The sequence below is a fragment of the Podospora pseudocomata genome, chromosome 3 (assembly GCF_035222375.1).
Source record: "Podospora pseudocomata strain CBS 415.72m chromosome 3, whole genome shotgun sequence".
Lineage (NCBI taxonomy): Eukaryota > Fungi > Ascomycota > Sordariomycetes > Sordariales > Podosporaceae > Podospora > Podospora pseudocomata.
Genome location: NC_085887.1, coordinates 682,688 through 696,214, shown reverse-complemented (window position 1 = coordinate 696,214; position 13,527 = coordinate 682,688). Strand labels below are relative to the sequence as shown.

Sequence of the window (13,527 nt, the reverse complement as noted above, 5' to 3'; positions counted from 1 at the left end):
TCCCTTCCCACTTCGTCCACTTTCGGAGTTTATTGTAGGTCTCCCCCGGAGTTTCTCGCCGGGTCGGGGCACAACCATCCGGAGCGTCGCCGGCCGGCCTACCCGGAAGGTACAATCGCCGAGTTTGGAGTTTGACCATCACACAGAAAGTCGAAAGCCACAAGATTCCCACTTTTGCAATGCCAATCCGTTCAACGATGAGCATCTTCTCGTCCGCGAGTAACAAATTTGCTAAGCATTGGTCGAGGTCTCACTCCCCGAGTCCCTTTTCTACTGCTGAGTCAGTCAAAGTGGGGCAAATCATCACACCTTCTGCTTACATCTCATCGCCCACAAGAATGATCCTTCCCAAAGCCATCATGATATGTGATATTGCCAAAATGAAGCGAGAGTTCGATTTGAATCGGGCTGTTGGGTTTGTATTAGCCCGAGACTGCGGTTCTCGAATTATGGGCTGTGAGAGAAAGGTGGTTCGGAGTTTTTGACTGTTGCTTGCCCGGAGTATCTCATCCCTTCCGTGAAACTGGATGCTGTAAACTCCCTATCACGGCTGAAATCGTGGCAATCTCGCCCATCAACTTGCACGAGGGCGGTGGATTCAGGGAGAATATGGCAATGCAGAAGTTTTGAGCTTGTCGTCAAGAGATTTTATATAGAGTCGACATGTGTGACGTCCTTGCACCGCGTTGAATCCGTCTTCTTGTTTCCCAACCCTATTCTCATCAGGTATTTCAACAACACTTGAGTCCGAAGCCCACCCCTCATCTTGACTCATCTACCTGAACGGTTAAAGGTACCCTTCACCCCTTCCAGACTTTGTGTATTAAGCAAAGATGGAATCCAACACACCCATCGCCATCGTCGGAATGAGCTGCCGGTTCGCTGGCGACGTCGACAGTCCAGAGAAGCTCTGGAAACTTGTTTCCGAAGGCCGCAGCGCATGGTCGGAGATTCCTAAAAACCGCTTCAACATTAACGGGTTCCTTCATCCAAATTTTGAGAAGCTCAATGGGGTCAGTTCAAACTCATATTCTCAGAAGAGGGATACAATCTCACACTTTTGAAATAGACCAATGTGGTAGGAGGCCACTTCCTCGAGGAAGACGTCGGCTTGTTCGACGCCAATTTCTTTAATTTGTCGGCAGAGACTGCAGCGGTAAGTCAGACATGGCTGTCGCTCGCCATTTTAAGGAGCAAACTAACGGGATGAAACAGGCACTAGATCCTCAGTTCAGACTGCAACTGGAGTCCACATATGAGGCGCTGGAAAGCGGTAGGTTTGCCCCACAATGCTCATCCCATTCTCTACTAACCCATACTTGTTGTCTAAGCTGGAATCACCCTTCAGGATGTCGCCGGCTCCAACACTTCTGTCTTTGCCGGCTCATTTTTTCGCGACTACCATGAGAGTCTGATCAGAGATCCCGACGCCCTGCCCAGGTTTCTACTGATGGGCACAGGGGCGGCCATGGCCTCCAATCGCCTGTCACACTTTTTCGATCTGCGAGGACCGAGCATGTCAGTCGACACGGGCTGCTCGACCACCTTGACTGCGCTGCACCAAGGATGCCAGAGTCTTCGGACCGGTGAATCGGACATGTCCATTGTGGGCGGTGCAAACATCATGTTCAACCCGGACATGTTCCTGGCCATGTCCTCGATGACCCTGATCTCCAAGGATGGCAGGTCCTATGCATTTGACAGCCGCGCCAATGGATATGGCCGCGGGGAGGGGTCAGCCACCATCATCCTCAAGAGGCTCGACGATGCCTTGCGGGATGGTGATCCGATCCGGGCCATCATCCGGGAGACAGGCGTGAACCAGGACGGCAAGACGGAAACTATCACCACACCCAGCGGCGAGGCGCAGGAGGCGCTTATTCGCGCTTGTTACAAGAAGGCAGGCCTCGATCCTTCCCAGACGACCTACTTTGAAGCCCACGGAACCGGCACGCCAACGGGCGATCCCATCGAGGTCAAAGCCATCTCGTCGGTTTTCCAAGACACTCGACCAAGCGATGACCCATTGAGAATCGGATCAGTCAAGACCAACATCGGCCACACAGAAACGGCAAGCGGAGTTGCGGCCATCATCAAGGTCGCACTGGCGCTCGAGAAGGGTCAGATCCCGCCCAGTGTCAACTATGAGAAGCCGAATGAGAAGCTGCGTTTGGACGACTGGAAGTTAAAGGTGAGTGATCTGGCCGTGGGCCTTCCCGGCATCAATTGGCCGAGACACGGAAAGAAATGCTAATCAGCGCCTTCTCTCCCCTGCAGGTCCCCACTGAACTCGAGCCCTGGGATGGAAAGGAGGACGTGAGGCGTGCGTCTATCAACAATTTTGGCTATGGCGGATCCAACGCTCATGTTATCATGGAAGACTTGGATTCCTTCACTGGTTCCCGACGCCTTCAGCAGGCTGCCAATCTCGACAATGCCATCAGCCGGTCACGACGGAGCAGCAGTGCTCTCGAGTACCTGCCCCGGCGCCGAGTGTTCGTCTTGAGTGGCAAAGATGAGAGAGCTACCCAGGCCATGATCTCCAATCTCAAGGACTACTTGCTCAACACCAAGATCACGGATGAAGATGGTTTCCTCGACAACCTTGCCTACACTCTGGGCCACCGTCGCTCGCGGTTCCCGTGGGTCACGTCGGTTTCTGCTGACACGGTCGAGGCCCTGATCAAGATTCTCGATTCCCCAAAGGCAAAGCCTGCCAAGGCAGCAATCGCTTCTCCCAGGGTAGGATTTGTTTACAATGGCCAGGGCGCGCAGTGGTGGGCGATGGGCAGGGAGTTGATTGAGGTCTACCCCGTGTTCAAGGCCGCGTTGCTCGACTGCAACAAGCATCTAGAGAAACTCGGGGCAACTTGGAACATGATTGGTATGTTTTCTCCGCTCGTGCTCGAAATGCTAGGTTTCTAACACGCGTGTTTCTACAGAGGAGCTAAACCGAGATGCCGACACCTCCAAGGTCAATCAGCTGGACTACAGTACTCCCGTGTGCGTTGCCGTCCAGATCGCCCTCACAAACCTGCTCCGGGCTTGGGGTGTCAACCCCACAGCAGTCACAAGCCATTCGAGCGGAGAGATTGCTGCCGCTTATGCGGCCGGTGCTCTCGATCTCCAGTCGGCCATGGCCATCGCTTTTGCGCGTGGAGGCCTCGCTTCGGAGAGCAATCGTCAGATTGCCCGTCAGGGGGGCATGATGGCAGTGGGGCTTGGAGTCGAGGATAGTCGGCGATTTCTCTCTCGCGCCACCACCGGCAAGGTCGTCGTGGCCTGTGAGAACAGTCCCAACTCCATTACTCTTTCCGGCGATGTCTGTGGTCTCGAGCAGCTCGAAAGGGTGTTCCAGCAGGAGAATATCTTTGTGAGACGCCTCAAGGTGGACGCTGCCTGGCACTCGCATCATATGGAGGCTGTTGCAGAAGCCTATCACAGCGCTATGGACAAGAAGGTTCGGTCGCCGCAGGATCATCTCGACTTTATCTTCTCGTCGCCGTCGACTGGAACACGGATGGAGGATGCCCGCGAGATTGGAAGCCCTGCTCATTGGGTACGCAGTCTGACCGGACGCGTTCAGTTTGTCGACGCATTCCGCAACATGTGCTTCGACACCCCCGGCGCCGAGTTGTCTGTCGACATGGTGATCGAGGTTGGTCCACATGCGGCTCTCTCCGGGCCCATCCAAGAGATATTACGCATGCACGAGTTCAATGGCGTTGTCATTCCATACGAGAGCTGCCTCGTCAGAAAGAAGCATGCGGTTGAGACCATGCATACACTCGTTAGCAGTCTCATCCAAAAGGGCTACCCAGTCAACCTTGCACCTGTCAATTTGCCCTATGGCCGAGAAGGTATCAAGGTGCTTCACGATCTTCCCAGATACCCCTGGAATCATCAAACCCGCCATTGGATCGAGCCACGATTCAATAAGGCCCTTCGCCATCGCCAAGAACCGCCTCACGATCTTCTTGGGTCTCTTGTTCTCGGAACAGATCTCAGTGCGCCCTCCTGGAGACACATTGTTCGCATGAGCGACATTCCGTGGGTTAGGGACCACGTTGTCCAATCCAATGTGATCTATCCAGCAGCCGGTTATATCTCGATGGCCATCGAGGGCATGGCCCAACACGCAGTGAGGCAAGGGCGCAAGGGCAGGGTTCTAGGCTACCAACTGCGAGATATCGACATCCTTAACGCCCTGGTTGTGCCCGAGACAGCTGACGGCATCGAGCTTCAGCTGTCACTTCGGCCATGCAGCGAAAAGGTCCTGGACATTAAAGGATGGACGGAGTTCAACGTACAGTCTGTCAGCTCAGATAACATCTGGATGGACCATTGTAAAGGTCTGATCTCGGTCGAGCACTCATCTGGGGATGAGATGGGCTTTTGCCAAAACGCTTTGCCGGGTCATGGGTTCAAGCTCGCCCATCCTATGAACGAGTCCGCCTACAGAACCCGGGTCAGCCCACAAGACATGTATGCTGGCCTGCGATCAGGTGGCATCTGCCACGGGCCCATCTTCCAAAACATCAAGAGCATTCGAACTCGGGGTCAGCAATCTGTGACATCCTTCACAGTGGCCGACTCCAAAGCAACTATGCCCAAGCACCACCAACACGACCATGTCGTCCATCCCACCACGCTCGACTCCGTTTTCCAAGCTGCCTACACTGCCATCCCCGATTCCAGCAATGTTCGACAGACGCCCAAAGTGCCAAAGACTATCAGCAAGCTTTGGGTCTCCCATGATATCAACGCCCAGGCTGGACATTTCTTCAAGGCTTACACCAACCTGAGCCACATCGACAACCAATCCATGACAACGGGGCTCACGGTCTTTGAAAGCCCAGCAAATGAGATGATTGAGTCGATCGCGCCTGTTATCACGATTGACGGTTTCGTTTGTCAATCCATCGGAACCGCCCCGGTTCAGCAGACAGAGTCGTGGGAACAAGACAAGTTTACTACAACTCAATGGGTTCCGGACATTGGCCTTCTCAAGGAGGCATACTTGAAGGACAATCTCAGCAGTCATATCTCGGACCAAGAGAGAGACACCTTGATGGATCTACGCCAAGCATGTCTGTTTTTCATTCACGACGCTCTGGCTGAGCTCACGGCAGCTGACATCAAACGGTTGGAACGGCACCAGAGGAAGTTCTACATTTGGATGGGGCATCAGGCTGAGCTAGCCCGCACGAATCAACTTGCCCCTGACAGCAGCCGGTGGATCAAGGCTCCGCTCAAAGAAAAGCTGGCATTGTTTGAGAAAGTCAGGTCAGGCAGCACCAACGGCGAGATGGTATGCAAGCTGGGCCCCCATATCGTACCAATCCTTCGCAGCAAGATCACAGCTCTGGAAGTGATGCTTGAAAAGGACTTGCTCTCTCGCTACTATCTGGATGCTCTTAAATGGGGACGAACCAATGCGAAACTTGGAGAGCTGGTCAAGCTCTACGCACAGAAGAACCCGCGAGCCAAGATGATTGAGATCGGGGCGGGAACTGGAGGGGCGACAAGCCATATCCTGCAGGGACTTGGAAACAGCAAGGAAGGGACCGACCCCAATGTCGGCTCATACGACTTCACCGATGTGTCTTCTGGTTTTTTCGAAGCTGCCAAAGAGAAATTCCAGGACTGGAACAACGTGGTCAAGTACAAGAAGCTCGACATCGAGCAGGATCCAATGAAGCAAGGGTTTGAAGAGGGGGGCTATGATGTGGTGATAGCATGCCAGGTTCTTCATGCCACAAAGTCGATGAACAACACCATGGCGAATGTGAGAAGACTCTTGAAGCCTGGCGGCAAACTATTCCTGATGGAGACAACCAAGGACCCAGTTGATTTGCAATTCGTCTTTGGATTTCTTCCAGGCTGGTGGCTCAGTAAGTTCCCTATTCTGTCTCTTTCGCCCAATATGTGCTAATATCTGTTGCTTGTAGGCGAAGAGGAAGAGCGCAAGTTCAGCCCTTCACTCACCATCCCCATGTGGGACCGCGTCCTCAACCGCACAGGTTTCTCCGGAATCGACGCTGAGATCCGAGACTGTGACGATGACGATCTCTACGCATTCAGTGTCATGATGTCGACGGCTGCCACCGGTCCGCCCAAGTTCGATTTTGACATTGCTTTCGTCACAGCCAACCCAACTACACCGAACCCCTGGCTTGACCAACTCGGCGTTTCTATTGGTCTTCTTACGTGGACGGTGCCGACCGTACATTCATTAGACTCTGTCACTGCCGATGACAACAGAGTTTGTATCTTTGTGGATGATTCAGAAAGCCCCATTCTCGCCAGTGCCGATCGCACAGAGTTCGAGGGCCTCAAGACGCTTTCCACGAGATCCAAGGGCGTCCTATGGCTAACTCAAGGTGGGGCTATGGACTTCAAAACACCTCACGCTGGCCTTGCGGCCGGATTTCTCCGATCCCTTCGTCAAGAATATGTTGGCAAGCGACTGGGGACTCTGGACCTCGACCCAACAAGACCCCTTTGCTCCGCAGAATCAGTGAGCTACATCACCCAAGTCTTCCGCAGCTTCTTCAACTACTCAGACCTCGAAGCTGCTTCCGACTTTGAGTTCGCAGAAAGAAATGGTGTCATTTCGGTTCCCAGATACATCAAGGATGTTTGCCGAAACAACAATGTCTTCCGTCGCCCAGCCGAGCAGTCTGTACATCCACTGGAGCCATTCATACAACAGGACCGCCCTCTGCGTCTCACCATTGGTACGACTGGACTTCTCGACACCCTCGCCTTTGATGATGATGCCAGCGCACTCGAAGAACTGCCCGAGGACTTTGTCGAAATTGAGCCCAGAGCTTTTGGTGTCAACTTCCGCGACGTGATGGTTGTGATAGGTCAGCTGAAGTCTCGAGTCATGGGGTACGACTGTTCAGGTGTTGTCACTCGAGTCGGTTCTGTTGCTGCTGCGAATGGCTACAAACCTGGGGATCGTGTCTCAGTGCTGCTCAGGGGACACTACGGGAGCCGTACCAGGATTCACTGGACCAGTGCCGTTCACATTCCTAGGGACATGGGTTTTGAGACAGCTGCTTCGCTTCCCACTCAGTTTGTGGCCGCCTACGTTTCTCTCTACGACAATGCCAGACTTCAGAGAGGCGAGACTGTTCTCATTCACTCGGCCACGGGAGGTGTTGGTCAGGCGGCTGTGATGCTTGCCCAACGGGTTGGGGCCGAGGTTTTTGTCACAGTTGGCTCAGAGGAGAAGCGCAAGTTTGTTATGGAGCACTTTGGTATCCATTCCGATCACATCTTTTCAAGCCGTGATGTGTCTTTTGCCTCTGGTGTCAAGGAGATGACCGGTGGCAAAGGAGTGGACGTGGTACTGAACTCGCTTGCTGGGACGTTACTGCAGGCAAGCTTCAACTGCCTTGCACCGTTTGGCCGATTCGTCGAGATTGGGAAAAAGGATTTTGAGCTCAACAACAGTCTAGGAATGGAAGCTTTCACGAGAGCGGTTTCCTTTTCCAGTGTCGATGTCATCGCACTGGGTGAGTGCAAACCAATGGAAGCCAACCGGATCATGAAGGACATTGTGCGAATGGTTGCTGAGAAGGAGATCAATACAGTCTATCCCATCTCAGTCCTACCCCTTTCTGATGTTGGGAAGGCTTTCCGCCTGATGCAAGCTGGCAAACATATAGGAAAGATTGTGCTGGCCGTCGATGACGAGACCATGGTTCCGGTATGTTGACCCCTTTTCACGTGATATTACAGGGCCACTGACAATATTACCCTCCAGGTTGTCCCGCGCAAGTTAAACGCTCGCCTTCGTACCGACGCTTCGTATCTTGTGGTCGGTGGATTTGGCGGTATTGGGCGATCAGTGTGTCACTGGCTTGCGGAACATGGCGCCCAACACATCGCCGTCATGTCTCGCAGTGCAGATAGCTTTGGAAAGGCAGATCAGCTTCAGACCGAACTTATCAGCGCTGTTGGTCACCAGGTCAAGGTCGTGGGACTTGGCTGCGACATATCCAACATGAAGGAGCTCAACAGGGCGCTCGCAAAGTATGCCAGGACAGGAGCACCATCCATCAAGGGTGTCATCCACGGGGGAATGCAGCTTAAGGTATGAGAAGTCTTTTTCATTTACACAGCAGTTGCTAACCTCATCACAGGACTCTGTCCTGGACAACATGACTCTCGAGGACTACAATGCCGCCCTCCATCCCAAGCTGCACGGCAGTTGGAACCTGCACCAGTACTTTTCTGGTGAGGGCGATCTCGACTTTTACATCATGCTCTCCTCACTTGTCGGCGTTGTTGGCTTCGCCAGTCAGTCCAACTACTCAGCTGGTGGCACCTTCCAGGATGCACTTGCTCAGCATCGAGTGGCGCGTGGTCTACCAGCGGTTTCCATCGATCTAGGCATTGTCAAGTCTGTGGGGTATCTGGCGGAAGAACAAGAGTCTGCCAAAACCATCGAAGCACTCCAGCGACATGGCTTCATGGGTCTGCGCGAGAGCGAGATCCTTGCTGCAATCGACTCGGCGATCGCGACCCCCCTTGCGGGAGCCCTCATGCTCGGCATCAACACTGGGCCAGCGGGACAGACAGAGGACTCTCCTCTGCGGTGGGACGCGCGCTTCTCACAGCTTCGGTACCAGAAGACGGAACAGGAGGGCGGCCAGATGTCCAACAAATCTGGATCTGGTGATTTGGCGAGCAAGCTAGCATCCGCTTCGACATTCGACGATGCAGCGGAGGCTGTGGTGAGCGGGATTACCAAGAAGCTGGTGGACATTTTCATGATCCCGAAGGACGATATCATCCCCTCGAAGTCGTTGGCGGACTTTGGTGTGGATTCTCTTGTTGCGGTGGAGCTCCGCAACATGCTGTCCATGAAGGCTGGGGCAGACCTGTCGATCTTTGATATCATGCAGAGCCCGTCTATCACTGCTCTAGCGGGGGCGGTGGCAGCCAGGAGTAGTCATGTCGGCACCGCCATTCTGGGGGGTTGAGGACGATGTTGTTGCGGCGGGTTGGCTACATTGTTTTGCCGTCAGTATTGTGTGTGTTTGCGTGTTTTCTCTTCTCTTGTAATTTTTCATGTTGGTAGTAGTTTTTGTACCATTTTGGTTGGATTGTCTATGTGGTTTGGTTTGGTTGTTTGCTTTGGAAAGCTGGATCATGGAGTTCTTGGATGGTTTTTTAGGATTTTTAACCGCGTTGAGCCAACTGGCTGGTTTGGCATCTTGAACCAATTCTCATTGCTCCTCCTTGCTTCGACTGTGGGATGTTGAGATCTTCTTTGCACCAGTTCTGACTTGGTTGGACCTTGGGTACCTTGGGTACCTTGATGGCCAGCCCGTCGATAGCGAATGGTTACAAAACGTTTCCTGTCCCAACGTGCACCGTTGCGGGTCGTTTGACACCAGACTCACGAACTGTCTGTCAGCTGAACAGCTTTGGCAGTGGAGCTGCGTTTGTCGATCATCTTGCAGATCCCCGACGCCCCGATCGTGCTTGCAGCATGTTGAGCTGTGATCTGGCCATCCTTGCTGCTGGCGCGCCTGGGCGATGAGCACAAACTTCCGATGTGCCCCGATTTGTCGAAATCTGACAACTTTGAGGTGGTATCAGCAAATCCGACACCATGGTCAAGTGTTGTTTGTTGGCGAAATATGTCGATCATTCCACCTTGTTTGTTGCTGACCACCCCCTTTTCCTCGCACTTTTTCCAAATCACGACATATGCCAGGCAGATTGATTGGAAATGTTGTCCTGGATGAGTATAGGATGACGACGTGTTGCTTACGATAATGTCTTGGGTACCAACGAGCCGGTACGAACTGATGCGGTGCAACCATGAAGATGCAACTGCCATTTGACGTCCAGCTTGACCTGATGCCCGACCTCCATGTCATACCACACGTCTGTTTTTTTCTGCTTGTCAGACTACATACCTAGGTATCCAAGTCTGTTTAATGGTGAATGATGGAGAAAGCCGCGCAAATAAGAAGTATTGATGGAGGGTCCTGTCAGGGGGCTGTCTGCGAACCAAGCAAGGGTGTCGATCATGTACGCATGACTGAGCTTGAATAGGTGGGGTTGGCATCGTCGCATCATGAGGCAAGATCTCATTCATCATGAAGTGTCTTTTAAGGGGCTTTCTATGTCCCTATCTAAATTGTCTTGAATGCTCACGAATCAACACACAACCATGCCAGTCCTGAATCCCCGAGCCCCTGGCTGTGCGGTGTATTTGCCAAACAACCATACATGACATTGGAACAGACTCTCAGCATGATGACGGACGGATATCTTATTGATTGGGTGTCCCTTCGCACATATTACAAAGCCTGATATTATATACCTATTCACAGAGAAAAGCCCCCTGAAAAGCAGTGAGTGAAAACGACTCCTGTGGCTCCAACACAAGCAAGTATTCGCGTGCAAGATTGTTGAAGCTCTGCATTCTCCTCAGCGCTTTCATGCAACACTGAAACTCGGCATTGATGCCGTCCTTGACTTCCATCCCTTGATAACATGAAGACCCTGGCGGCGTAAGTGCTTGCATGTTCTCCACCACACGGTTTGGATGTGCCATGAGCCTTGACGCGGCCAAAAAGATGGCGAGCGGGAGGAAAATATGGGCCTATCTCGTGGAAGATGCATTAGTTTGTGTTCTGATGATGCCATGTGCTCGAGAGAAAGTGTGTCTCACCTTGAAATAGGGGATGTGCTCGTGGGCTTTGACCAGTCTCGCGATCTCCCTTGCCGCGTGCATGGCTTGGTTCTGGCACTCTACCACGTTGGGTCGACATGATTCCTCGTGGGATGTGGACTCGACAATCTGGCACATGTAGATTTTGACGGCGTGCGCCATCATGGTGGAAAAGAACAGCATCGGCTCTGCTGCTGAGATGACTGGGTGGTTGACCATCAACGAATTCAAAGACGAGCTCAGCGTGTTTTTGACCCATTCGTGACGCATCCAGAACTCCAGTGATGCGCTTGCATATGTCGATTGCGTTCGTTGGGCCTGGCATTGCGATACTGCACGACCAAATATCGTGAGCAGAATGGCAGACTCGGCCAGAGGCGACAAGAGGCTGTGGTCCCCGGATGCAAAGACTTCTTCCAGAAACCGCTCTTGAACGGGACTGTCGCCCTGAAAGGCGAGGTCTGAAGACGGGAGTCTGGTACAGATCTGGCATGATGTTATTAGTTGCGGTTCGGAGATGAGGATCAGCAAGATGCGCAGGGATGGTGACGGGACCTACCATTTCTTCGATCAGCGTCAACGGCCTACGGTTTCTGATACACAGAAGCCGATCCAGATAATATGCAACCCAGAATGTTCTACGCTTTTCCTCCCTTGAAAAAGCGTCGTCGCATTCAGCCGCATTCTCCGAAATATCAACCTCGTGGAGCCGTGCAAGTTGGACAAGCCTAAAGGCCCTGCCGGCCGTGATCCAGGCACGCCGGTAGTTGCACCGTGCGAACTCGTAGAAGGCAAGCAGAAGCCACGCTTGCACTTGTTCCACCCGCACCGTGTTCATGTCGTCCTCGTGGAGGTCCAGGTTTTCGAGCATATGGCGGGTTTCCTTGTAGAAGAGATCCCGCGAACTTTCAAACTGCGACGAAAACGACATTGCCAATGTCCACATGGCATACTGCAGACACAGCAAGTAATTCGGCCCATCCATCATGGAAATCTGCCGAGATCTGGCAAAATACCGCGACTGGCTGAAGATGGGCACATTTGGGTGGACCCGGTCGAAATACAGCTGGTCACTGCAACACGTTCAGGTCAGGAGTCACATCGAAGAAGTATCTGGGGGAAATAGTAAGAACATACAGATCCGCTTGCATCAGATCATCGACAAATGCGCATCTCGGTGGGGATTGGGGAGAGGGAGGGAACTGGAAAGTCGAGAAGCCCATCGGAAGGGAGCTAGGTGTCATGGGAGACATGGCGATATGGATATCGCTCTCCCAGGAAGGCCTTCTTTGACATGATGGTGACGGAAACTGCGAAAAGTCCTGATCTGAGGCCGAGCTTGCAGATGGCATTTCGGGCACGGGCGGGGCTTCTGAAAACTGAGTAGCGAGGGTCAACGCTTCTTCAGTGGGATCAAGACTGAGGCGTCGTTCCAGAGCCACTATTGAGCACAGTCAGCATCATGTGCAAGAAGCGACATGGCGATGGGGAGGGGGAGGCCATAGTACACACCAACACGATTTAAACACACACCAACTTGACTTCGAAGGTTGTTGAGTTCGCCCTTCTTGGGGCCCCGTGGTCGTCGTTGGGTGTTGATTTCACACACGAGACCGCCATCTTTGCAAGTCCCACAAGGACTTTTCCTATCACCTGGGGTTTTGGTCAGTACGAAACGGAAACGTTGGATTGGTGTACATGAATTCTTACATCGTACTTTGCGCTTCTGGCATGCCTCGCAGGCGGATCCGGGGAGCTGCCGTGGTGCCCGGTCGGTCGTGCCAACTGCACTTCTTGTGCGACGGGCAGCAGTCATGGTGAGCACCGAGTGGATGGTAGGCTGGCAGTGTCTATGCACGGGCAAGATGGAGAGAATAGATGGGTTGTAGAAGCAAGACGGCCGGTGTCTGGTGAGCAAATGCAATCTGAACTGTGCAAGAAGTGGGAGGGGAACTGCCTTGACAGATGCAGGGTTCTCTAGGCCCAGTTATACAAGGTCGACGGGTGTGGATGTCACAGACTGGCACGAGAGATCTTCTCCTTCCCACTCTGGACAGATGCAGGTTCCCGACTCCAAGATGGGTTGCACCTGCCTGCCCTGCCGTAATCATACCTACATACGGTACATACATATCGGCGATGGCGGCCGACCAAAGGGCAGAGCAGAGAGCGGTGTATAATTGTATCGAAAGACTAGCCATGGTATCCAGCCACCGATCTCCCTCTGGACCCGTTCTCAACACTCCACTCCCGCGAACCCATCGGAGCAAGTATCTATCCCCACAGCTAGGTACACTATTCTCTGGTGGGCAGCTTGAGAGGGACAGGGAGGGTGTGAGGGGGGGGGGGGCTGTCTGGGATTTGGGACCATCGCTTTCCAGGGTGCTGGGCCGTAGACCCAGGTATCGCATCTCAACAGAGAGATACTTATTGATCATTTGGTTTTCAGCACCCTTCTGCCTTCTGTTCGGGCCGTTGCGCTCCAAGCCTGACCGAAGAGTGCGTGCGTTCACCATCTAGGCCGCTAGCGGCTCTGATCGACATCCCCAGATCCCAGACTGGGATCTCCCAGGGCGTCCCAAGTGGGAACTGAATCATGCTCCCGGGGCTTGCTCGTGTCCACTTTGGGCTGGGCTGTTCCTGTTTTCTGATGCTTGGAGTTGCCCATTTCAGCTTGCAACTGCCGCTGAGCGAGACATGGACGCCGCGCATTTCCACAAGCAGCATCGTCCCCAACTGCCATCAACGCGCCAGTTCATGCAGCAGATCAGATGGCAGTTGGCAGATGTTCGCTGCATGTTGGCTCCACGACCTAACAAGCG

At 53.3% G+C, this 13,527-nt stretch overlaps 2 protein-coding genes across 2 annotated transcripts; one reads left to right on the top strand and one right to left on the bottom strand.

Annotated features, from left to right (window-relative positions):
• Positions 1-203: 203 nt before the first annotated feature.
• QC762_301990 (Type I Iterative PKS) lies at positions 204-9,380 on the top strand. The gene is made up of 9 exons (XM_062888497.1): positions 204-1,013; positions 1,070-1,156; positions 1,216-1,273; positions 1,332-2,191; positions 2,278-2,884; positions 2,943-5,894; positions 5,952-7,720; positions 7,778-8,107; positions 8,157-9,380. Exons 1-9 carry the CDS (start codon positions 834-836, stop codon positions 8,997-8,999), a joined length of 7,686 nt encoding a protein of 2,561 aa, XP_062744362.1. The 5' UTR covers positions 204-833; the 3' UTR covers positions 9,000-9,380.
• A 763-nt stretch (positions 9,381-10,143) lies between these two features.
• QC762_301980 (uncharacterized protein) lies at positions 10,144-13,438 on the bottom strand. The gene is made up of 7 exons (XM_062888496.1): positions 13,235-13,438; positions 12,416-13,212; positions 12,218-12,358; positions 11,843-12,146; positions 11,265-11,778; positions 10,706-11,191; positions 10,144-10,636 (listed from the first exon to the last, which is right to left on the bottom strand). The coding sequence occupies exons 2-7, from the start codon at positions 12,519-12,521 to the stop codon at positions 10,355-10,357; spliced, it is 1,833 nt and encodes a 610-aa protein (XP_062744361.1). The 5' UTR covers positions 12,522-13,212; positions 13,235-13,438; the 3' UTR covers positions 10,144-10,354.
• Positions 13,439-13,527: the final 89 nt, after the last annotated feature.